General features: G+C 45.3%; 1 protein-coding gene across 1 annotated transcript; it reads right to left on the reverse strand.

Annotated features, from left to right (window-relative positions):
• Positions 1-25,620, reverse strand: RNF169 (ring finger protein 169). Its single transcript, XM_061629119.1, has 6 exons — positions 25,261-25,620; positions 19,237-19,313; positions 14,201-14,347; positions 12,683-12,795; positions 10,811-10,907; positions 1-6,532 (listed from the first exon to the last, which is right to left on the reverse strand). Exons 1-6 carry the CDS (start codon positions 25,568-25,570, stop codon positions 5,330-5,332), a joined length of 1,947 nt encoding a protein of 648 aa, XP_061485103.1. The 5' UTR covers positions 25,571-25,620; the 3' UTR covers positions 1-5,329.
• Between the last annotated feature and the right edge of the window lie 1,527 nt (positions 25,621-27,147).

The raw sequence follows: 27,147 nt of genomic DNA on the forward strand, positions 1-27,147 counted from the left end.
TTTCTCAGTAAACAGATTGTTTTATCAAAAAAATCTGATGAAGCCACAGTGATTCAGTTGCAATCTCAAAAATGATGCTTTGTCTTGTACTGCACTGGTTTTCAAGTACCAAGCTGAGGATACACATCAAAGCACAAAATGGTTTAAAGCATACCAGGGTGGGCGAGTGTTGGGACAGGGGAAGTAGAGATATGCAGCGACATCCATTTTCTCTTGAAAGCATCTGACAGTAAACACCAGAGAAGCCTAGCATACATGAAATCCCATCAATGGTAACCAAAAAGGTGATTTTGTTTGTTTGCATAGTGGAGAGCTAACTCTATACCAGCTTGCAATATTTTTAAATAGTTGGGGGAAGGAACAATGCTTTTCATCGGATTCCTGTAACACAACAGTTAGAAAGATGGCAGCGCCAGCTGTAGACTTCAGCAGTGCAGTTGTGACCTTACTGTGGAGAGTCACGGCACAAAACCTCACAGAGCAGCGTCGCATCTTAACGGACTTGCACATCCACACTCAGTTCTTGGGCAAGGAATGCTACTTTAAGAGACTGCATCTAGTCCTCTCTGAAAGCTGAAACTGGGTCTGGATGGCGTTCTCCTGGAGGGACAAGCTCCTAATCCACCAGGAAAGATGAAAGCCAAGATGCCAGCATGATCCTCAAAGCCCGGAAGGAAGTCTGGCAGGTGCTTGTTGAAGCCATGCTTCAAGTCCAGGTTTTTTAGGGGAGGGGGGAGGGTTCATTAGAGGGTTTTTAAGGCTTGTTCTTTCCTCTTCCTTTGCTTTCACTGAGAGAACTTCAACAAAGTGCTTGTTTGACCTGTACTCCTTGACATGCCCCACAATACATTTGAAGAGAAAGAATACTGACAGTTATATAATAAAATGTGGTACAATCATCATACAAAATCCAATCTTTTGGCACATTCTCCTTCATTATTTATCATTATCATCAACATCCATAGTCAACTGAAGAACTTCCATTACATCTTTCGCCATACAGAAATATCTAGAGGTTCAGTGGATTTTCAGGGTCCGATTACGTCTTTGGCAGTTATAATCATTCAGTTACTGTCAAGATCTCCCACCTTGGGGCCACAAGGAAGGTGCCATAAAGTGGTGCAGCCCACTTGGACCAGCCAACTGAACTATAAACGGAACCCCCATTTTTAAGCCTGATCAGAAGTCACAAAATTTTAAGCCTGATAAAGACAAGAGCCAGCATGCAGAAAGGTAGCAGCCACTGATATTTGTGGCAAGATTCTCTTTTACCTCATTGGGTAACAGGACAGGCACAACTGTGCTCTCCTTGATGAGTGGGGAAGCCCAGGTTAGTCTTTGAGAAGACAATTTAATCAACCAGCTGCAGAGGGTTGAGGGCAGACCTCACATAGACCGGAAAACAAAAATACTGGGCACATTTTTAGGCTGTGAGGTGGGCAACCACCCTTGGTATATTAAGGCCCCCACTTCTAAACAATGACAAAAAGGTCCCTTCAATACATTCATTGGCCCCTTGGCTTATATAGATTTCATATGCCCAAAGGTCACCATATTTGTTATCAGAACTGGTCAGCCAGAACCTTAAGCAAAGCAACTTGTAATGTTGGAACTGCCCTACCTATGGGCCAACACAGAGGATATCAGAGGCACAGAGTTGACACACTCTGTCTCTCTCTCTCTCTCTCACACACACAGTGTCTTAGTTTGGCCCCCTGACTGCATTCACACCAGCACTCCATTTCCCCCCACATACCCCACATTCTGCACACACACCCCTCTACCTGCATGTGAAACACCAGACTGAAGGTGCTCGCTCGTTAAGTTGATCCACTTTCAGGATGTACTGCAGTTTGCGTCTCAATCCGGAAGACTGCAAGGGATGATAGCATCCCTCATGTTTGCTTCCAGACATTGACTTGGGTTACAGGAACATGTGATTCTGTGCCACTTAAATAGCAGGCCCCCTCATGCTAGAGGGCAAGTTCTTCTGGAGCTGGAACGTTTCCTTCAAAAAGGAAAAATAACACACACCAAAGTATCACCGGGCACCCCTAAGGCTGTGGGAGCACCTAAAGCTAATTTGGATCCTGGCTGCTGCAAAAAGTTAGAGCCAATCCACACATCACGTTTGTTACATATACACCTAGCTAAAAAAAAGTGTGTGACACACACATAAGTGTACGTAGCATGCAGATATATTCCTCGGAGTGTGAGGACTGGCTTTAATTTTCCCTTCCAAGCATCTCCTCAGTCAAAAACACAGGGTTCTAATATCATTTGTGGGACTGTCCTTCGTACCTATTTCATAGAACCTTGATGTTCCACCAAACCAAGTGCAGCCAAAAGCCGTCTCTCTCCTGAGACCTCATGGACTGTACTAGATCTTTTCAGAGCATATCCTGGAAAGAGACAGCTGGGTGTAGACACCACAGGGGTAAAGCCCTGCTTCCATACCTCAGTGGGCCTTTACACAGACTGCCACGAATTACACCATATTCTTTCCACACTCACCTAGGGCCATATCAAACAACAGCCGACTTTGCCATTGCTTGTGCCATCCCAGCTGGCCAATAGGTATACTGACATGATGCCCACTTCCAAAACCTGTGTATCTTGCACTCACACTTAAGCACATGTACTGACAAGAAGTCTAGGAAGTATGTGTGAAGAGGCCTTCACTCTTCACCGACTCATTTTTAACCGTAGTGAGGTACTGTCAATTGATATTCTCTGTTAATCCAACCCAGCTTGAAGCAGAGGGATTTTGCATTCATTTCTTGCCATGGCCAATTTGGGAAAAACATAAACTAGCTGTAGTCCCTGTAGCATTCACGGGGATGACACTGAAGTGATACCCTGAGCACATGTACAGAAGTGCAATATCAGAACTGGATGTCCACACAATTTTTCCAGGTATGATCTTGCAAGCAGGATAACCCTATGTCTCACTGAGACATGATCAGCTCATCCAAATTACGTAACTTGACATGAGATTGCTTCAAAAAGGCATTCCACGTTCACCAAACCTTATGCTGAAATAAGGATTGAAGGGAAATAATAGAGTTCTGTCAAGACTTTTATGCCTACATCTAAGATGTCTGCCCAGTTTCGTTTTCTTATAAAGAGGACACAGTCTTCCAGCTCATGAACAGCGACAAAAGGGCAGCCACAATAGCCTGGTCTCAATAATGCTTTACTTACTGTAACAGTAGTTGCAGGCATGTTGAGAGTAACACTAATTGCTTCAAGTTCTCAGCAGGAAAACACTGCATTTTAGATACAGATTTTCTGTTCCTTTAAGAAATGCATTTCAAATCAATAAAATACTTCAGGCTGCAATTCTACGAATACTTACTAGGAAGTGAGTCCCACTGAAATCAATGGGGCTTCCTTTCATCTAAACAGAATAGGTCCTTGCAGTTCTAAAGAACAGAAGCAAAAGTGAAACTGAAGCTAGTTCCAGTCCTGGTTACCAGGAAAGCAAACCAATTTAGACTTATTTCAAGGTTCACCTGAACTCAGGGCAAGAGCAATACTTTGCTCCACATAGTAGTTCAGCCAATTTTAAAGAACTCTCTAAGTGCCAAATCTGTTTTGGTCCAAGCAAGGGTCAGGGCTGATGCTACATAGTGCAGACTGCAAGAGCTCCGCCTTTTAAGCAAAGAGCTGTAGGAAATTGCAGGGGATCATCAAGGAACCACAGAGAGAGACAGAGAGACTGACTTCCTGGGGAGTAATCAAGCCTTGAAAACATGCTTGTTGAGTTTTAGTCAATCACTTTCCCCAAAGGGATACCTAGGTCTACCAGTGACTCTTGAAGTGCTAAGCCTATTTTTAAACTGCAACCTGTTTAAAGATTACAAGATTCATGAAGGGAGAGCTTCTTTGGCTCTAAACACACTAGGATGGCATGCCTTTAGGCTCTTCATCTTTTATGGCTTTCAACTTTTCTCCTTTGTAATTAAGAGAAGCAAACATGGAGGCCACAGTGCCAATCTATCATGCCACATAGTTCAATGGGGCTTAAACTCCCCCCACCACACCCCCACCCTGATGCCCTGCTCCTAGTGTGGACCTACACCTGGCTGATTCAAGCATCTCCTTTGGAAGAATCACTATGAGACAACTTTCTTTCTCCAAATTCTTACAATGCAGGTTTGTGAAAAGTCTGTTTGATAAATCCAAAAAAAGCTAACCATCTCCTCAGCACACTAGAAAACAAGCTTTCCACAAGAGATTATTAATATGGCACATATCCATGCGAGGAACCTTTAACCTGTTCACCATATGAATACTGAAGGATGGGGGTGTCGTTCAACACACGCCACCTATCCCCAATTCAAAAACTGCTTGAAATGGGGCAGTTTAGTAATCTGTATTGGGGCTTTAAGTTCAGCAATCTCAGAAACCAGACAAAGGAATCACCATGCTCCACAGCCCTGTCACTCATACAACAGGTCTGCACATATATCCAGTCACAGAAGTCATTCCAAGAATCATTCCTCTCCTATCATGGTTTATATCCCAAGGATGTCCAGGTGACTGCATGAGGAACACAACAAAGAGGACTGGAATAGCCAACAAAGCATCACGCTGGCGAGAGAGAACTAGGTGCCTTTTTCTGTCTCGCCACAGAGTGGGTTGCCTTGCTGGTCTGGCTCTATCAACATGGGCCTTAGGGTCAAGAGGTCATCTATGGTGATGCAATCCTGAAACCGAGAGGCAAAGTGATTGTGCTTGGTGTTAAGAGGTGGAGAGCACAAACAGCAGCCACAGATGTTCTCTGGCCAACAGTTATTTGTTTGGGTTCAGTATAAATAGTCATCCATATTTCCCGTGCTCAATAATACGATGTATATTTAAATACATTTCTATGTAGCCATGGTTCAAATGGGCGGGCTTCCTCCCTCCCTGTCAACTTAAGGCTGCTCCTGAGCTTACAAGACCACTCACAGCAAACAACTTCAATGGCAAAAATGCCAATGCAAAGGTATTGTCTACTCACATCCTGGAAGCAGTTTGCATACCAGTGCAACTCAGCAGTAGACGCAGGCCTATGTCCTTCTGACTAGAGCAACATATAGATACACTCCTATGAATGAAATTTATACCCTCAGAAGCAACTTCAGGAAGAAGGATAAAGTATGGCCGATCTTTGTGCAAAGACCCTGGCTGTAGTGTGAACTGGATTTACCTCATCTTACAATCTTTTTTTTTTTTTTTTTTTGCAGGGTTGGGGTAGAACAACACAACAGCTTTTCCTCTTTCCCAGATTATTTTGATCAATCTCGCATTAACTAGAAAAGGCAACATTGTTCAGTAAGTGCTACTTTGCACCGGTGGTGCTCTTTGACCGGAGGAAATACTGATCCACTCTTCCTTTCCGCCTTGCCACCGTCCGGTTCTCACCGTCAAACTTCCGCTGGAGCTGCAAGGCCAGCCTCCGGTCCTCTTCCTCCTGCTTCAGCCTCTGCTTCTTCTCATTCCTCCTCCGCAGGGGTTCGGGAGCAGCCAACGCCCCCTGGCAGGCCGCCTGCCTCAGTCTTTTGATGGAGCCAACCTGCTCCAAGTGCTTCATTTTGCACTGTCTCTTCCGGCCCCGTCTCCAAGATGAGGCCTCGTCGCCGATGACTTTCTCAATGCAGGCGCCATTGTGGAAGTTGCTCAGTTCACTTTCGTTCAGGTATTTAAGCTGCTTCCTTCCGGCCGCCCTGACTGATGGGCCTAGGACACCATTCTCTGGAAACTCCGAGTTGACTCTGATTACTTTCCGGGACACCATTTTGGCATCGAGGTTAAGACAAGTTCCAGCCAGTCGCAAGGCTGACTTTGTACTGGAAGCCGCAGGAATCCTGGGATTTAGGGGGTTCTCACTGGGTCTTGCCACAGGTACTTTAGGACCTTCATCTAGCGCCACTGCCTCCAAGTCCCTCTTGATACTGCCAGAGCTTTCAAACTTTGCAACACAGGTGGAAGGAAACGCATCCAGCTCTGCCTGTGCACGGGTGATGGTTTCTGGCGGCAGCAAGTCATTTGATATTTGCAATGGCTCTTTGACAAGCGAGTTGACACTAGGAACCAGAAAATCTTCCCCCATCTCTGGGGCTAGGGATGTCAGCGTAGCTTTAGAAAGTGTCCTCTTGACCTGGCGCTCCTGGAATATTTGCTCCCATTTTTTCAGGATCCTGGGACTTGCTTCGTAAGTGGTTGGCTTCTGTAGACTCCTTGTCAGATTCCTCGGAGTAGACTTGATAATTAGAGGACTCAAAACTCCACCGTCAGGAAGCCGCTTTGGGGGAGTGCAAGGTGAACAGACAATTGGTTTGAAGTGATTGAGCTCCTCTGAAATGCTGTCATTACTCTCAGGGCTGATGGACCGCTCTGGTTTTTGGAGGGCGGAAAACGAAACTGCGGCATTGAAAACAAGGCGCTTGTCTGCTGTCAAGTCTGGGGCAGAGAGGCAGCGATTGTTTTGGGTGGATGAGAGAACTCCAACAAGGGGGGCAGATGCGCTGGACAACAGGTTTATCTGCAAAACAAGTTATTGTTGTTATTTTTTGATTTATACGCAGCTTAATGCCAAAATAGGCTTCAAAGGGGTTTATAAAGTATAAAACTAGTTGCGCAGATTACATTGAGAACTGTTGCTGTTGTGCAAAACGCGAAAGACAGATTCAATAATAATAAAATAGTCATAACAAAGCCCTCCAAGTATGTTAAATGTGTGTTAATGGGCACAAGAAGTGAGTATTACCTTGTGACATACAGAGCCACATCTAGGCATGTGGCAAAACAATCAGATTCACTTGCCTATAGCAAACAGCCTACTCCAGCAGCCATTTGCAGATCTAAGAGTGCATTTAAAGAGATTGAGCTGGTAGTAGTGAGGAGTATCTGGCTTGGAACAAGTCACCCTCCACTGCAATGAGAGTGAATGTTAGCGAACATAGATGAGGACCAGCGCTAGGCACTGAGTGTGGAGGGAAACACAATCGCAATTCAAGAGGACAAAGCACTGCAGAGTAAAGCACCTACGCCAAATACATTTGGAGAGAAACCCCATGTACAGGTGCTTCTTGCATCTGCTGATGCTAGAAGCTGCAGAGCTAAGATGGGCAAGCTGGAGCGCTTGGTCTGAAAGGAGAAGCATAATCACAGTGGGCATAACAGAAACCTGGTGGAATAGAGTGAACTGGGGGACACATGTGTGTACTTGTCACTGCAAAGAGGTAACACTTCTAGATACCCTAAATGGCTGTGCCTTAGAAGAGCTGGTCATGGAACTGAACAGAGGGAAGGCAACTTAATCTTAAGTAGGGCCCAAGACATGGTGTGAGATGCAAGAGTTGAACAAACTAGAAATAGTGACCACAGTGCTATCCAATTCAATATACACATAAATAGACAATTGCCAACAACAAAGTCACACCTGACTTCGCAATAGTAACTTCCCAAAAATGAGGGAAATGATAAAAAGGAAGTTGAAAGGGAAAGCGAGAAGGGTCAGATCTTCCAGTATTCTTGCAGCTTGGTCAAAACCACCATATTGGAAGCTCAGCTAGAATGTATACCACAGCTCAGGAAAGGTACCACCAGGGCCAAGAGGATGGCAGTGTAGTTAACACAGTCAAAGACGCTACAAAAGGCAAGAAAGCTTCCTTCAGAAAATGCAAGCCTTGTCCAAATGAGAACAAAAAGGAACACAAACTTTGGCAAAAGAAATGCAAGCAGAAAATAACAGATATGAAAACACAATTTGAGGAGCACACTGCTAAAACTATAGCCGCCACCGCCACAAAAATATTTAAATACACTAGCAGCAGCAGGGGACAAGCTAGGGAGAGAGTTGGACCTTTGGATGACAAGGATGTTAAAGGGCAGAAGCTGAACAATTTTTTTTTTTGCATCTATTTTCACAGCACTCCCCCTAAAGGAACGGGTTCGTAGTCTGGGAGTCCTTCTAGACTCTTCCCTTTCACTTGAGGCTCAAGTAGCCTCGGTGGCAAGGAATGCGTTCTACCAACTTCGGTTGGTAGCCCAGCTACGTCCCTATTTGAGTAAAGAGGACCTTACATCAGTGGTACATGCTCTGGTAACGTCGCGTTTGGATTACTGCAATGCGCTCTACGTAGGGCTACCTCTGAAGACAGTTCGGAAACTACAGCTAGTGCAAAACGCGGCAGCCAGACTGCTAACAAGAACAAAGCGGTCTGAGCATATAACACCTGTTCTGGCCCGCCTGCACTGGCTGCCAATATGTTTCCGGGCTAGATTCAAAGTGTTGGTATTAACCTATAAAGCTTATACGGTGCGGGACCACGTTACCTTGCGGAACGCCTCTTCCGATATGAACCCGCCCGTACACTACGTTCAGCTACGAAGGCCCTCCTCCGGGTTCCAACCCATAGGGATGCCCGGAGGGTGATGACAAGATCTAGGGCCTTCTCAGTGGTGGCCCCCGACCTGTGGAACGGTCTCCCCGAGGAAGTGCGCCTGGCGCCGACACCGCTTTCCTTTCGGCCCCAGGTTAAAACCTTTTTATTCTCCGAAGCATTTTAATGTAAATTGATTTAAATTTAAAATGTTACTGCATTGATTTAGATTGTGTTATTTTGTATCATATTGTGTTATTGTATTTTTTATGCTTTGTATTTCTATGTTCACCGCCCAGAGAGCTATTGCTAGTCGGGCGGTATATAAATTTAATAAATAAATAAATAAATAAATAAACAAGCATAAGATATAGGGCAGATTTCTATGCCTGAACTAACTTTCAAAGGAAGGGAATCTGAAGAAGTGAGGCAAATGGTGGTGACATGAGATTCTTGGCCTTAGTATCAAAGAAAAAAAAAACAGCAATCACCATACTCAGATGACATCCAACTGAGAGGTCTTAAAAGAACTCAAATGTGAAATTGCTCATCTTCTAACAAAAGTATGTACTTGTCTCCTAAGATCAGCTTCCATACCCAAGGACTGGAAAGTTGCCAATGCGACACCAAATTTTTTAAAAGGGATCTGGGAGATCGTGGAAATTAAAAACCAGTTGGCTTTCAGGAAAACTGATGGAAAGCATGATTAAAACAGAATCACCAGGCATACAGAAGAACAAGTCTTGTTGAAGAAAAGCCAGTATGGCTGTCTAACCTTTTTGAGCTCTTTTGAGAGTGTCAATAAGCAACTGACATGGTGTACTTGGACCTTTAAAAAGCATTTGACAAGGTACCTCACCAAAGACTCTTGAGTAAGCTTAGCAGACATGGAATAAGAGGAGAGGTCCTCGTCTGGATCAGGAATTGGTTAAGTAGCAGGAAGCAGAGAGTAGGAATCAACGGACAAGTTTTACCAGTGGAAGGATGCACAAAGCAGAGTCTCCCAGGGTCTGTATTGGGGCCTGTGCTTTTTAACCTACCTACCTACCTACCTATCTGATTTTTATACCGCCCGACTAGAGGTGAGCAGTAAGTTAGCCAAATTTGCTGATGATACCAAACTGTTCCAGATGATTAAAGCATAAAGGGAGAAGCTCCAGAAGGAACTCTCTAAGTTGAATAACTGTGTAGTAAAATGGTAAATGCAATTCAAGTGTAAAGTGATGCACTCTAGGGCAAAAAACTCCTAGTTTCACATATATACTAAAGGGGTCTGAACTGGCGGTGTCTGACCAGGAATGAGAATTTGAGCTTTGAGCTGATAACTTGATGAAGATGGCAAAGCAGCATGTGGCAATTGTGAAAAATGTGAATTCCATGTTACGGATAATTAGGAAAGGGATTGCAAATAAAACTGTCAATATCATAGTGCCATTATACAAATCTATGGTGCGACTGCACTTGGAATTCTATGTGCAGTTCTGATCGCCTCACCTCAACAAGGATATTGCAGAGCTGGAAAAGGTGCAGAAGAGGGCAACCAAAAGGATGAAGGAGCGACTCCCCTATGAGGAAAGGTTACACAACATTTGGGGATTTTTAGTTTAGAAAAAAACCCAGCAAGGAAATGGGGGACATGACAGAGGTATGGAGAAAGTGGATAGAGAGAGTTTCTTCTCTCTCCCTTATAATACTAGAACCCAGGGCCATGCAATGGATCTAAGATTCAGGGCGGACAAAAGAAAGTACTTCTTCACACTCCGCATAGTTAAACTACGGGATTCACTCCCACATGAGGCAGTGATGTCCAACAACATGGGTGGCTTTAAGTGAGCAATTTCTTTTAAGGCTATCACTGGTTACTAGCCATGATGTTCTACCCTCACTACCAGAGGCACTACGCCTTGGAATACCAATTGCTGGATTTGCAAGTGGAAAGAAAGCTATTGGACTCAGATCTTGCTTGGGGGGCTTCCCACAGGCATCTGGTGGGCCACTGTGAGGATGTTAGACTACATGGTCCTCTGGCTTGACCCAGCAGGGCTCTTCTTACAATCTTATGGACAGGAAGCCATTTCCATAGTTTCTTTTCCCTTATGGAATTTTCCATGGAAAAGAGTCAATTTGCATTAAATTTGAGGGGGGGGGATGCAGGACTGCATTTTGATGAGGATGACATCATGATACTGCAAAAAAAAAAAAAAAAACTTGCATCCATGAGTGACACTGAGTCGACAATAAACTGCCATGTGGAAACACCCATTGGACCCTTTGCAGTAGTAAAGGAATCTGTTGACACACATATTCAGTAACACAACAAGCCAACATACGCACCAGACGCATATCGAAGACTCTTTGCACGTTGGTTCAGGACATTTTGAGGCAGTGGAACCCAATACAGTTTCTACCATTTTTCAAAATCATCAAACTGGTACCTTTGTTCTGACTGGAGCTGATCTTTGCCTGCTTTTGGATCTCTCTCGAAGGGTGTCATTGCAACTCTGGCTCCTTTCTACTTTGGAGCTCAAGTTTCTAAAAATGTTTAAAAAACACAAAAGTTGAGTGGGAAAAGCACAAGGTATTAACAGGTTTATTTAAGCCCCCAAATGCCTACTTAATAACACCAGTTTGTTCTTCGTCAACATACTCATCTAGCAGACCTTCAGTGTTGTGGCACCGACCCTGTGGAATTCCCTCCCTTTAAATATCAGACAGGCACCATCTCTGTTCTCTTTTCGGCGCCCACTGAAGACCTTCCTCTTTCAACAAGCCTTTTAAGTAGAGGCCTTATCCCAATCTGCATCTGTGCTGGAATTTTTAAAGATTTTGAAAGCTTTTTTAAAGAAAATATGTTTTTAAAGATGCTTTGTTTTAATATGTTTTAAAGTCTTTTCTTTTTAAGATGTTTTAGAGTGCTTTTAGTGGTCTTGTTTGCTGCTCTGGGATCCTTCTAGGAGGAAAGGCAGGATACAAATTTAACAAATAAATAAATGTCTGGGGGATAACTAAGGTGCAGACACACAATATATGCATGCAGGTAGACATGTACTATGCTAAGTACTGTTGTGGTTCAGTCATCCTTATGCCCTCTGTCTAGAAAATTCAGTTTCATTGATTTTATTGCTTTCAATAGACTGAACTTTACTTTTAATGTTGTGAACCCATTAATAATTGAGATACTAAAGTTGTTGTTATGTGCCTTCAAGTTGACTACGACTTATGGCGATCCTCTGAATCAGTGACCTTCAACAGCATCTGTTATAAATCACCCTGTTCAGATCTTGTAAGTTCAAGTCTGTGGCTTCCTTTATGGACTCAATCCATCTCTTGTTTGGCCTTTTTCTACTCCCTTCTGTTTTCCCCAGCATTATTGTCTTTTCTAGTGAATCCTGTCTTCTCATGATGTGTCCAAAGTATGATAACCTCAGTTTCATCATTTTAGCTTCTAGTGATAGTTCTGGTTTAATTTGTTCTAACACCCAATTATTTGTCTTTTCACAGTCCATGGTATGCGCAAAGCTCTCCTCCAACACCACATTTCAAATGAGTTGATTTTTCTCTTATCTGCTTTTTTCACTGTCCAACATTCACATCCATAGAGATCAGGAATACCATGGTCTGAATAATCCTCACTTTAGTGTTGTAATATAAAAGTAAAAACAAGTAACAGCCCTTTTCATAACATATGGAGCGCTCCCCAATCCAGAACATGAAAGGGCTGTGAAATCTCTAAAGCAAAGTTCCTACTGTTCAGCATTTCGGGCCCACAAAAAGGTTTCAAACCAGGCCAATACAGTAGGGCCCCGCTTTACAGTGATTCGCTAATACAGCTGTCTGAATTAGATGCAATTAGACTAAAACCCCACTCATACGGCGCTTGTTCCGCTTTTATGGTGGTTTTCGGGTATCGCGCACCATTCTATTCAATGGGTTCCGCTTTACAGCGGTTTTCGCTTTACAGCGGGGGGCTGGAATGTAACCCGCCACATGAGTGGGGCCCTACTGTAGCAGAATTGCCCCTTCATGCAGCAGTGCCATCACCCCACCAGCTCCACATGGACTGGGAGTCGCGACTTCCTCCCCACAGCTTGTGCCTCAAGCTATGTAACACCCTTGCATCTATTCACACACTCCATTTGTAGATGTTTCTAATCTGCAGTTCATTCCAAGAAGAAATTCCGGGCCATTTTAGCACATTCTAGAGTCATCTGCTTATGACTCTCCTCCTGTGCCCTGCCCCACCTAGCTCTTTTCCCTTGGCTGGCACTTTCCTCTACAACCACACCAGAGTCCGACAGAAGACTTACCCTGCGAGCAATGCAATCGAGTAGGTGCTCCCCTTGGAAACGAAAGCTGACCGGTGTGCAGATTTGCCCTGGGACGGTTCCTCATTTTCGGAATCAGAGAGGCGTTCAGGAAACTGAAGTTAATCAAGGAAAATTTAGCTGACATTTCATTTATTTGTAAGAATATTTTGAAGCATCAACTCATAAAAAATATCAAGTCACCATACAATAACATCAAAACACTATGTAACTATAAAATCCTTTTACAGACAGTCCCGCTCTGGCAATACACTACTTCTTCCGGCAGTGTTCTGAGCCTCCAGGCCATAGAGCAGTTACACTGGAGGTACACTTGGAACAAGGTAGGGTTTTTATTGGCTGTAACCAGATATGATACAAGAATATTAGGACAAAATAGAGCCCAGCTGCTGGATCAGACCAAAGACCCACCTAGTCAAGCATGCTGTTTCCTGTGGTGGCCAATCAGAAGCCCCAACAGGAAGCCCCCATGCAGGACAGGAGGGCTACACGCCCTCTCCCGTTGTCCTTCCCCAGGGACTGTTTTGCAGAGACCTAACTGTCTCTAATCCTGCAGGCAGTTTACAGAACTTTGCAGAATAGCATCATTTGTTTGATTTCTTACATGCTCTTCACTGCAAGGCCCCAGGGCAAAATAGTAATAATACACCATTAAATAGGCACACATCTGGTTTCAGAGTCTAGGGATTAACGTGACTTTCTTCCAAGTAAGGGTATTTTAAGATCAGGGTTCTAATCTAGGCTCAAGCTTGTTTCTTCAGTTCTTCTAGGAATAAATGAAGGCCATGTTCTTCCTAGGCACTAAAGGAATGTGGCTGTGCTAGTTGTGGCTGCGTTGCCCCTGTAACCTCCTCTCAGATCCTACCCAGCTCTTTGCCATCAGTCACATTCATGAAGTCTGAGCTAGGAGAAGAAGCCCAGGTTCAGTGCTTTCAATTCCTGCAGTCCAAATTCAGGCGAAACTTTGTCCTTGGATTGTTTACATGGCTGACCAACAACATCTGTAGCTTCCTCCAGCGAAAGCTGTTCCAGAGGAAAGAAGGTCCCCACCTTGCCCCAGAAGACTCCCTACAATTTTGCACCGAACAGCACTTGGGCAGGCACTTAAGACAGAAGATAAAGTATCATCATCACTTCGCACAGTCTAGGATTTTCAATAGCAATTCTAGGAGGAAAACCCAAGACGCTAGCCTTTTCTTTAAAACCATAAATGTTTCTTATCCTACATCCACCATATGGGCTATAAGCAAATCTTGTATAGGAGGAAGGGGCACAGCACAGCGGCAGAGCACACGCTTCACGTGTAAAAGGTTCCAGGTTGAACCTCAGGTGTCTCCAGGTAAGGCTGGCAAACACTCTTGTTTGAAACCCTGGAGAGCTGCTGCCAGTGTCAGTATAAAGCAGCTTCCTGTGTTATCATGGCTATAGGCAGGTATGCATTCTGAAGGGTGGGGACAAACACATTTGGCAAAGCAGACTGTACAATCAATAGCCACTTACGTGTTCTTGGGTCATTTTAACCATTAAGGACTCCTCTTTCTTCTGATCTTCTGTTTTTCTTCTGCCTGCATCAGTAGCGTCCTCAACAATCAGCTTGTGAATAAAATCCTCAGAGGCTCTCTCTTCCTGCAATTTTTCACCCCTCAGCTACAAACAAATGAGAATTAAGGCACTGTTTGAATCTTGCTCTCTGCTGCTGCTGCTGCTTGGTGTTGCTTTTTTTAAATGCATCTGCTTTAGAATGGTGTCCACATCTGGGCACCATATTTCAAGACAGACACTGGCCAGCTGGAGCGTGTCACCCGAGGAGGGGGACCCAGATAGCAAGGAGGCTGGAGACCAAGTCAGACTTATTATTATTATCATTATCATTATCATCTTTATTTATACCCCGCCCTTTTTCCAAACTGGAACTCAAGGCGGCTTCCAGATAAAAAGTACACATAATTAAGAACATCCAAAATCTGCATTAAAATATAATTAAACTATTGAAATATTAAAACCATTTAACAACATTTAAAATACTGCAAACTCAGTTTAAACAGCCATGCAGATAAAACAATGACAGTACAGCACCCACTTCAAGCCCTGTCCTTAAGACCTTCAGGTCCCAAAGCCTGTAGGAAGAGAAAAGTATTTACCTGCCGACGGAAGGACTGCACAAAGGAGTACATTCTTACCTCCCTGGGAAGGGAGTTCCACAACCTAGGGGCCACCACCGAAAAGGCCCTATCTCGCGTCCCCACCAGTCTAGCTTGTGAAGGTGTTGGGACTGAGAGAAGGGCCTCTCCTGAAGACCTCAGGGCCCGGGCAGATGATGAATGGTTGAAAGAACTGGGTGTTTTTAGCTGTAGAAGTGAGTAACAGGGAGGAGGACTGAAGGCTGCCAGGCAAAAGATGCAGCAGACACGTTCTCTGCTGCTCCAGACGGCAGGACTCTTATGCTTCTGAAAACCAGTTGCTGGGGCCGCAGGAGAGGAGATCACCCGTGCGCTGAGGTCCTGCTTGCGGGCTTCTCACTAGGGCATCTGGTTGGCCACTGTGAAAACAGGACACTGGACCACATGGACCACTGGCTGGATCCAGCAGGCTCTTCTTATCTTTCTTATGACTAGAATCAATAGGTGGAGATCATAGAATCATAGAATAGTAGAGCTGGAAGGGGCCTAATAAGGCCATCCAGTCCAACCCCCTGCTCAATGCAGGAATCCAGATCAAAGCATTCCTGACAGATGGCTGTCCAGCTGCCTCTTGAATGGCAGGAAAGCATATGTCAGCTAAGCATTATGAGACACTTCCCAACAGCAAGACCTTTTCAACAGCCACACAGACTGTGGTGGTGGGCTCTCCTTCGCTGGGGAATGTAAGAGCCTAAAAAGAGCCTGTTGCTGAATCAGGCCAAAGGGGAACCATCTAGTCCACCATCCTGTTCTCAGTGGCCAACCAGATGCCCGAAGGGGAAGCCCACAAGCAGGACCTGAGCGCAAGGAGTACTCCCCCCTCCCATGGCTTCCAACAGCTGGTTATTCAGAGGCATACTGCCTCCAACGGTGGAGGAACAGCATTGGCATCATGGCTGGTAGCCTCTAATAGACTTATCCATGAATACGGAGATGTTGAAGCAGAGGCTGGATGGCCATTTGTCAAAAATGCTGTAGTGGCATCCTGCATCGTAACTCCTGTACTCAGCAGGGGGTTCACACTAGGGGACCTCCAAGGTCTCTTCCAAATCTATGATTCTATTTTTTCAAATGTTAGCCACTCTGAGACACATTGTCAGATGAGCGGGGTATGAATTCTTCTAATAAATAAAATGCAGAACACACAGATCAAAAGGTAAAAACAGCCACACACTGCTCAAAAACTGGCAATGAACAATTTTGTTCAAATGTATTAGCTTATCAAAACCTGTAAAGACTGCAGTATGCCAACATTACTCGAAAGCTACTTGCCAGCCTTACTGCAGGTGCACGTTTCCCTGAATGTTTGCATATAAGATCCCAATCTGAGATAAGAGAGGGCAAGTTAAACTGCTGTGGAGGTAAACTAGGGTTACTTTCTGGAGAATTACCTGTGCTCTACAACTGCTTACTATAAAATCCTCCACATCATCCCCCGCCCAGATGGCTGCTCTGAATCCCCTTTGCAACCCACCCCCAAAAGCCATAAACTACACTTTTGCAAAATTTTCTTTGGAGATGATCTACTTCATTATATAGGGGGGAAATGACTTTGTTAAAAATTCCTTTAATACTGATTTTTAGGCAAAGCCCTCCAAAGTAGTTTACATAACTTAAGCAATCTACTGAAATAGAACAAACAGCAGAACAGCAACATTAAAAGCCAGATAAAACCATCAATAAAAACAGAATACACTAAAAGGTCCAGGCAAATAAAGAGGTCTCCACCTAGCACTGAAAAGGTATCAGACTCAGCATCAGGTGGGCCTCCCTGGGAAGAGCATTCCAGAGCTGGGATGCCACAACGAAAAAGGCCCTATTATAGTCACCACTCAGAGGAACTCAGAGGAAGGCAGTGGTAAACCACCTCTGAATACCTCTTACCATGAAAACCCTATGAACAGAGTATCCAAAATGCAACACGAGATAGTGCTGGAAGATGAGACCCCCAGGTCAGAAGGCACTCACTGACCTACTGGGGAAGAACAAAGGACAAGTATGAAACTGAGGTTATCATACTTTGGACACATCATGAGAAGACATGATTCATTAGAAAAGACAATAATGTTGGGAAAAACAGAAGGAAGTAGAAACAGAGGAAGGCCAAACAAGAGATGGATTGATTCCATAAAGGAAGCCACAGACCTGAACTTACAAGATCTGAACAGGGTGGTTCATGACAGATGCTCTTGGAGGTCGCTGATTCATAGGGTCGCCATAAGTCATAGTTGACTTGAAGGCACATAACAACAAACATAGTCACCACTCACCCTGCCTCAAGAAGAAGGGAGACTCATAAGAGCACCTCTGAGGTGCCTCATGATAGCCATTTTGGAAAGATAATTTCTTACTGTTATGTGTTGCCATGCTTTAAGTCTTTCTAAAGTTATCTATTATGCAAAAATTAAAGTGAAAAAAGTAGGTGTAACTCATTATGTAACTTTGTAGGTCTCAATCCCAAGGCTTGGCAGGAACTCATGAATTTAGGCAGTGGACAATCTATGTCCCATTTGAGGACAGGTCTAAACCTGTCTAAAATCTGCTCCCTTCGGGCATAGGGCTAGGAATTATCCGGAGCCCTCCCACACCACTCCCAAAAAGCAGCAGTTTAGAAGAGGTGTGTACACTCTGAAAGGAAGCATGCCTAAGCACTGCCAGCAAGTTTAAAGAGGAAGAGAGAAGGGCCAGCAGGCCAAATAGGAAGTGGACCAAAAAAAAAAAAAAAAAGGCCATCTCCAAACTGTACACGTGGCACAGTCAGAGCACCAGACTGAGCACTTAAGAAAACATTTTCTCCTCATATTTGCTGCAAAGGAAATAATTAGAACTCCTGTCAGGAACATTTCAACAGCATCAAGAAAATTTTACTGCAGCTTTAACAAAGAAGGTGTGTAGGAAATGCAATTCCAAATTCCCCTTTCCTAAAGGCATCATGCTTTTACTGTTGCAGGCCTTAAAATACAAGATCAGTATGAGGCGTTCTCTACTTCACATCTACAATACTGCATGCCCAAAACTTTGATTTCCCGCCCCCTTCTGGTGGCCAGTAGGCAACTGTGCTATCCTATACTCCTGAAGTCCTCAAGGTCTCCATTCTTTGCTCCTTCCTCCGAGATGTTTTAAAAAACAAAGAAACAAAGAACTACTTCTTCTGGACCACTGGGTGCCCTACCAGCAAAGCACACAGGGCCTAAAGGCCTTCTGGAGAAAACAAAAATGGTGCCCAGCCACCCAGTAAAAATAGTTTCGAGAAGGAACCCTCTTCCTGCTGCCTGGTAAGAGAGAGAAAGAATGCCCGAGGAGGCAAGAGGAATTAGTGTGGGGATTGAGCCTGGTTTGCTCAGTGCCCTCCCCCCCACCGCCACCAAGACAAAGCACTCACACAACGCATACACACACAGCACCCTGCATGTGTGGACATGCCTTGCTTTTCCACAGGCCTGGCAAAAGTACAATCAAAACAGATCATCTTGAATTTGCATAACTTTTGCAAGAGATCCCTCCAGAGCTAAAAGAAAATCACAGGCCATCTCTGTGACCACGGATGTGTCTTCTGCTTTTGTTGGTATCCCACGTAAAAATCATTCAAGATCCATGAATATATGTGCCTTGGATCAAAGTCTGTGTGCGCTGGGAGTGGCAGGGGGAAAAGAACCACCAAGGTGTGCAGCTATGGCACATTCTCAAAATTCCACAGGCATGGGAAGTATTGCATAGTTCTCTCTTTTGTTCCACATAACCTCTTTCTCTTCACTGTCCTCTGCCGCTGCTGAGAAAAGTTTCTTTGTTATTCTTCAACAGAAGCTGTCGGATCAAACCTTCGTAGTCAAGTAAGAGAACAGCAATGGACATGCTTTAAGTCTCCCCAAGCAGTAAAAGAATTCCTAGAGACCTAAATGCTTGGACGCTTTTGCACCCTGGTGTCAAACTGGTTTCAGAAATAAAAGGAGACAGAAAGCAGGATTGCACGGGCCTATAGCATGCCTTAACACTTATGAAGGCAAAGTGAGTGTTAAAAATAGGGACACGGATCCCATCCGTTCCCAAGACTGTCAGCCACTACTACAAAAAAGAAGAGCAAACATTGGCTCCATACTCGAGGCAAATACATAGTAAGTACTGGTAGTAGCAACTGCTATAAACTTTAAGACCCATAAATCCAGAACGGGTGGGGAACCTGTGGGGACCCCTTGAGATGCTGTTAGGATTCCCAACTCCCATCAAGCCCAGCCAGCATGGTCAACAGTCAGGGATGATGGGAAATGGAGTCCAACCACATCTGGAGGGCCACACGTTGCCCACCCAGATCTATAGGATACGACTGTAGTGATTTATCATATTACGTAACAGTATTACCTTTCGTAGCTGGCTTTTGTATTCCTCGTGAAGCTCTCCAGGCTTGCTTAACGTGATGGGTGCTCTAAATATGAAATCTGCAGGCAAAAAGTGGGGAAAAGTTGTTTAGCACTTTGGACACTCACAGAAATGCAGTTAAGCATGACTGCCACTCTTACACTAACAGGAATATATGTTCTTAAACTGGAACTCACCACTGGGAGATGCGTCCAACGATCTACAAAGTAGCCCTTTAGCTTCTCAAAACAAAACAAAAACCACAAATCCGAACAAAAACCAGAAGTGTAACAATGGTGACCTTCAGCTTCATGCACGGCTTTAGTACCACTAAGCATGCTTCGCACATAGGGCAAACACAGATGTCCTGTTACTGGAAAGTAAGATACCTCTTTAGTTCCTGTGCCATTTCTAGTAAAATGCCTAACAGCAGCTTTAAAAGCTACACCCACTTCTGCAAAACACATGCCTGGGCAAGTTACTCTTTGGAACCCGAGGATCCATACAAAGGAACTGAAGATAAAAGTCGTCCAAGAAGCCATCTAACTATATCTCATCAATTTTGCAAAGAAAATAATCTCAAAATAAATAAAACTTGCATATAAGGAGCTGAAAAGGGACAAAATAGCCAATCCAAAATTTGTGCAACCCCCCCCCTCGTTTTAAGAAAACTTTCCCAACATAGTGTTTAGGTTATGAAACACTGGACCCATTTCAAGATGACGTGGGCATGTTTATTTTCAAACATAAGCATGTGGACATGACTCTAAGAAAGAAAAGGCAAAAAATGTACTCTTTGCCTCTGTCACTGTCCCACCCTTCTAGGCATCAGCAAAGACACCCTTTATCAACTCACCTGGGTATATTAAGGGCATAGCTGCTAAAGCTTCAGAATTTAGCAAGTGGCAAATATGATGACAGGACAGGATCTGCAAAACCCTCTGAAATGTGAAGGCCCAGAATTAAAACCTTCCCGTTTTTCCCCCAGATTTTTTTGGGGAAAAAAACCCTGAAAAATTCAGGAAAAAACAACAACAGAAAAATGTTTTCCCCTGGAGTTTTTCCAGGTTTTTTCCTGGGCCTTTACATTTCTGCTCTGCACCATATGCCTAAAAGGCTTGGAATCTGTAAGGGATACTAGAAACTTAAGAGACTGCCATAAAAATACATCTCTATCACTCATGACGCACACTATAGGAATCAAGAAGCATCTGAGGCAAGGGGAAGCCCCTCCGTCAGTGGGAGCAATCCAGGTTGATTAGCTGAGCTATGCAAATTCCTTCCCTGACTAAACATTTGACAACAGATTTTTCAGAAAGTCAGTAGGAGTCTCTAGATGCGTTCTCCATTATTATTAGATTTATTTCCCACACTTTACCGCAAGGTTCTAGGGCAGTTCACAACATTTTAAAATACAACACTAAAAACGGTTTAAAACAAGTTACAATGGGTCACAATTAAAATGGGTCCTATATATCTCAAAAGTGTCAAAGGCCAAGGTAAAGAGGTGCATCTTCAATGGGCAAAAGAACCCACATAATTAAAGTGCCAGACATATCTCTCTGGGAATTGAATTCTACAACTTAGGGGCTGCCACAGAGAATGCCCTCCCCTGGGCCACCCCCCAACTTCTGAGAGTGGAAGAACTGCTATGAGGCCCCCTCTGCTGATCGTAACACCCAAGAGGGTCTCTATGGGGAAAGAGGCAGAGTCTGAGATATTTGGGGCCTAAAATAAATCATTAAGGGAAGAAAAGTAGGCTTTAAATGCAATTGAGCAAACCACTACTGAAAACATTTGACAGTTTTACACAGTTTTTGTCAATTCTGATTATCCAACTTAGAAGTCAGAAGAGCTGAATGTTTACAAAGTAATGCAACCTAAGTATGTGGGAGCAGAAATTATTTTTTAATTCAGGTTTCCTCTATCATGTACAGCAACAACAACAAAAATACCACCAGTACAATGTTGCGGTACACTTTTTACTTGCAGTCCACAACCTTTTGTGTGTGTGTGCCAATGACTTCCACCCCAGCTTTATTCAAATGAAGAAAGCCAACATGGAGCTCTTAAGGTCCACTTTGGCAACAGGCCTCCTTCACTCCACGGCCTGTTCAAGTTTTGAGCAGGTGTCAAGGACTGGCAAAAATGCAACTTGTGGGCCAAAGCTTTATTTGAGGAATTCTCTGAAACCCAGTGCAGTCAGTTTCAAAAAGCCTTTTTCCAGAAAACCCGTGGTACTATACCTAACCCAGACTTTCCATCCAAAGTGAAAAGTATTCATTCTTTCCTGAAGTTGTACAGCAGACTGAAACAACCAGAAACTGTCAATTTCACAGGGGGAAGCCAAAAAATTAGGTGGCATTAAAGTGCTTTCATAGATGAAAAGTTTTTCAGAGCAGATAAAGCAAAGGTTTTAATGGCACAGTGGAATCTAGACATATTGCAGAAGAAACACTCTCAATAATAAGAAAAAGGGTTAAGCTCCAAATCAGGCAGCATTTACTCATAACATCCAACAAAGCTCCTGCAAAGTGCTGGTGATTGTTAGAACCCACCAAGTCCCTTGATTTGAGGCAGAACAGCCACCCTTCCAAAAAAAGGTGGAATTTTCTCCATCTTCCCAGCACAGGAATCAGCCATTGTATATGTGACCACAGAGAAAGGCCAGGACTCTAACGGAACCCTTACTAAGCTGCCCAGACAACTGTGGCAACAAACCAGCCTACAAACTGTATAAATAAAGTGTAGCAAGTCAAAATACGGTGGCTCTAACCTCACTGTGTGCTTCAGCCCAGGCATGAAGAGCCAAACTAGGCATTTGGCAGGTCTGGAAAGCCAGTCTCTGCTATGCATCTAAGAAGTGGCATGGGGAAGACTGGAGAGGAGAGCCAGCAGCAGCAGCTGGATAAAAGTTGCTTCTAACCCTTCTCCCCCACGTGGCCCGGCCTTTTCCCCAGTCATGGCATGTACAAGTCTAGAAGCCCTGGTTGAGAAAAGGGAGCGAAGGAGAAGGGCAGCAACCAGAATGATCAAGGAGATGGAGCGACTCCCTTATGAGGAAAGGTTGCAGCATTTGGGGCTTTTTAGTTTAGAGAAAAGGCGGGTCAGAGGAGACATGATAGAAGTGTATAAAATTATGCATGGCATTGAGAAAGTGGATAGAGAAAAGTTCTTCTCCCTCTCTCATAATACTAGAACTCGTGGACATTCAAAGAAGCTGAATGTTGGAAGATTCAGGACAGACAAAAGGAAGTACTTCTTTACTCAGCGCATAGTTAAACTATGGAATTTGCTCCCACAAGATGCAGTAATGGCCACCAGCTTGGATGGCTTTAAAAGAAGATTAGACAAATTCATGGAGGACAGGGCTATCAATGGCTACTAGCCATGATGGCTGTGCTGTGCCACCCTAGTCAGAGGCAGCATGCTTCTGAAAACCAGTTGCCGGAAGCCTCAGGAGGGGAGAGTGTTCTTGCACTCGGGTCCTGCTTGCGGGCTTCCCCCAGGCACCTGGTTGGCCACTTTGAGAACAGGATGCTGGACTAGATGGGCCACTGGCCTGATCCAGCAGGCTCTTCTTATGTTCCTAAGCAAAACATGAGAAGCTTCTCCCTTCCGAATTGCATTCACACCCTCGCTTTTTAGATTTTCAAGAGCGATCCAGGTTCCCCATCCAACATCTTCCAGCATACATTGAGTTTGTCCAGAACATTCAGAACATCTGCCCAAGGAAACCAAGAAATACATGACCAGCACAAGCAGCAAAGCTGAACTGCTCACACATATTTCACAAGAGCTCAAACACCTCCTAGCACCCTAAAAAGGTACAGATCTACACTCAGCGACAACACTCTCCAATGCAGTCACATACACAAAGCCCCACCTTACACCACGTGCAACATATTTTGGGACTCATTCAGCATAGTGCAGGGTGGTTAAAAAATGATCAACCTCATGCTTACATACAATTGCAATCCACGGAAGTGATTTAAGGTGTAAGTAGTCATTCCATAAGTGGCTAAAAACAGGAAGTTATAAGAGTTAGAAAAATATTTTGTGTATGTGTCACTGCACAACGGACCTCTTATTGTCTTATGGACACCACCACTCAGAGCTAAGTGTCAGACTGTTCTAATCACACTGCACTCTCCCACAGTGAAACAGATGCGTTTCCTTCCTATATATATGTTTATCCTATATCCTATATATAGAGCCGGTGTGGTGTAGTGGTTAAGGGCTGGACTACGACCTGGGTTCAAATTCCCACAGGCAGGAAGCTCCCTGGGTGACCCTGGGCCAGTCACTGCCTCTCAGCCTCAGAGGAAGGCAATGGCAAACCCCCTCTGAATATCGCTTACCATGAAAACCCTATTCAGAGGGTTGCCATAAGTCAGGATTGACTTGAAGGCAGCCCATTTCCATTTTTGATCCTATATATGCGTTTCTTTCCTATACATGATGATCCCGCCCAAACACTGACCACAGGGACATAGCTCAGTAGTAGTTTGCATGCAGAAGGTCCCAGGTTCAATAACTCACACACATCAAAACACAACACAGGCTCCCATTTCTCTTTACGTCAGATGAAGGTCACTTCCATCACCACACCTGAGACCCACAAAGGCAGCAGCCCTATTTTTTAGTACACACGGTTAACAAATGCTTGAAAAGTCTCACAAGAGCATGCCAGCAAGCCTTGCCACCTAGATGCCAATGCACACACAGGCCACACCCCTAGCCATCAGACATCAGTCTGAAGGGGGCACAGATGTACATGTGTACAGCTCTTTCCATGGGGGTTGGCCCCTTCCAACTGTACTTTTCTATGAGACCCACATACCCTGACTGACCTTTGGAGAAGACCATACACACATATGGTCCTTCACCCCTTTCAGGCAGACGGCCACCAGGTGAAGAGCATGACCAATACATACAACCAGAATGTACACACAAAGAAGTCACAGCCCATCACAGCCCCCTGTATAATACCTGTGCTTGTCACCTTCCCGCTACCCTTTAAAGAGTGCAGTAAAGGTGCATGAAATATGGTTGTGCAACAAAGGGCTAATTTGCACCAAGGTTGTATTTAGTAGTTTTCTTGTATTCTTAAATTTATTTATTAAATTTATATCCTGCCCTTCCTCCCAGAAGGAGTCCAGGGGGGACAAAAAAAAACACTAAAAGCACTCTAAAACGTATCAAAAACAAGACTAAAACATATTTAAGTAAAACATCTTGAAAAGCATCTTAAAAAGCAATTCCAGCACAGAAACAGGCTGGGATGAGGTCTCTACTTAAAAGGCTTGTTGAAAGAGTAACTTTTAACATGATTCTTTTTTTTGAGAGCCACCTTTGCGGGGGATCTTTTAATCAATCAATCTCAGCAACCCATGCAGAGACAGACAGTTCATCACATGGCCCCCAACACGCCTGTTTGGGGTCACTTACAGAGGTGGGCCAACACACATCACCTTACCCCCCCTCACACTTCAGGCACTGCAAAACACACCCTGCCCAAACCTACGCGCATTCCCCCTACTGGGAGAAAGGGCAGAATATTAATTAATTAATTTGCTCAACGGGGTTTGCTCCCCAGACAAAACAGTGTGGGCACAACCACGCTCCACACTTGAGACACAGACACGCGTCCACGCAGCGGATCCACGCGTGTGCTTCGTCGTCGTCGCCGCCACCGCCACACCCCTCTCCCGCCGGCCCCAAGCAGCCAATGAGGATGCTCCCTCGCCCACCCCGCACATTTACACGCGCGCGGTAGAACGTCACGCCTGCTACCCGACACGAGAGCGCCTCCCGAAGTACTTCGCTCGAGCCAGTCAAAAACACGCTCCGAGACGCGGCCCGCGCAGGCAGGGCACAGCAGCGCGCACCCCCCCACACACACACACACAGGATCGCCGCCCGGGGAAGAAGCGAAGGGGGCTCAAGAGGGCGCGCGCCTCGTGTTGGGCCGCGCGCGCGCGCACACATTCACACGACACGCGTCACACGCAGGCGCCGCCGCACCTCGCTCTGCCTGGGCCGACGGCGGCTCCCCTTCTGAAGCGTGTCGCGCTGGCTGGTGGCGCGAGGCGGGGTCGAAGGTGTCGAGGCGGCTGCGGCAGAGCGGGCGGCCGGGGCCCTGCGGGCAGCGCTGCGGTTGGCAGGCGCACCGGGGCCCGGCGGACGCCGCCTCTTTGGCCTCGGGCCCGCCCTGGCGCGGCCTCCGCCTCCTCCTGCCGCGGCCGCGTCGAAGCAGCGGCGAGGCCGCGGCCCGGACGCCGAGGCCCACCGCTGTCGCCGTTGCTGCAGCTGCTGCTGTTGCCGCCGCCGCCATTTTGTCACGGCGTGAGGGGAAGAAAACAGCCCCCCTCCCGCGCCCAGCGTCGGCCACGCCCACCTCATCCTTATTAATAAAGGCGATCCTCGTCATCGCCGCAGGCACACCCCCTTTCTGGCTGTTGACGGACGCTTGCGCGGGCCGCGGCCGTTAGGTCGGAACAAAAAGGCCCGCTTCTTTCCCCAGCCTCTCCATCCCGCCTCGGGCGCCCCGCCCCTTTACGCGAGGAGGGGGAGGCCACGCCCAGTCCTTAAGTTTCGATTTCCTCATATGTTTCTGTACAGTGTGGGTAAACATAAATAAATGTGACTGAAAACGTGTGCGTGTGTAAATAGCGTACGCCTATGTTTACAAACGTATGCAATGACTTTATATCTGTGTTTTTATTTGTATACCACATCCTGTTACAGACACACAATATTTTGTATATATATATGTGGGTGGGTGTGTATTAGGGTTGTCAGGTCCATGGCCTGAGACTGATCCTGTATCTTTAAAAGGTAAAGGTGTCCCCGCACTTGTAGTGCGAGTCGTTTCCGACTCTTAGGGTGACATCTTGCGAGGGTTACTAGGCAGACCCCAGCGTATGCCGGGTACTCATTTTACCGACCACGGATGGATGGAAGGCTGAGCGGACCTCGACCCCTTTTACCGGAGATCCGACTTCTTCCTTCCGTTGGAATCGAACTCCAGCCGTGAGCAGAGCTTTGGCTGCGTTACCGCCGCTTACCACTCTGTGCCACGGAGAAGAGATAGTCAAGTGCAGGTGTTCTTGCAACACCGTAATGGGAAAAACCACAAGGTGGAATTCTCCCTTCCCCCTGCACAACTTTTAAAGATCCTCTTGGAGGTGTTGGGTTAAAATGAATTAAAGATTAAATAAAGTTGATGTTGGTTTATTTGCCCCTAACCTGATCTCTCATCCTGGAAAGAACCTGGCTCAGGTTGAGCTTTAGCAGAAATGTGTCAAAAGGATGAAAGCCTTTGCTCCACAAGAATGTGCCCCGTATGGTCTCTGTCTCCTGTCCTTTTGTTTTGATATTCTTAGTAGTTTTAAGCACTTTGGCACCATTCCTTATCTCAAGGCTGTAACAGTACGCACGATTGATGTGCAAAAGTGGCAACACGTCCCCAACAAATTCCTTTCTCCTCTTCCTCCCCTCCTTCCTGACCTATATGTCGATAGGTAGTTCTTTATGTTTATGGTGTTCATTCCCCTGACCTGTAACCTCTCTGTGAGGGTATATAATCTGACCCCGTTCAATAAACGGGGTTCCCATTTCTGGAAGGCATGTGCTGGACAGGCTTGGGACCCCTTTGCCAAAGGTACTTTGTTGTCTTATTTCCTGGGTCTCTGGCAGCGGGTTCATGCAGACTCAGCTCCGCACTCTTCCCAGGGTGAAGTGAGGTGAGTAAAAGGATGGCTCAGAATTTTAGCTTTTACCTAAGAGAGGCTAGGCCTAGCAACCAAGAGGTCTTCTGTGTTGGAATGTATGAGGTTCAACTCCAACTTGGTGGGTTGAGGCTGCATGGGGGTTAATAAGGGTAGCTAGAGAGCTAGACCTCTTGCTGGT

Source organism: Rhineura floridana, chromosome 5, assembly GCF_030035675.1.
Source record: "Rhineura floridana isolate rRhiFlo1 chromosome 5, rRhiFlo1.hap2, whole genome shotgun sequence".
Classification (NCBI taxonomy): Eukaryota; Metazoa; Chordata; class Lepidosauria; order Squamata; family Rhineuridae; genus Rhineura; species Rhineura floridana.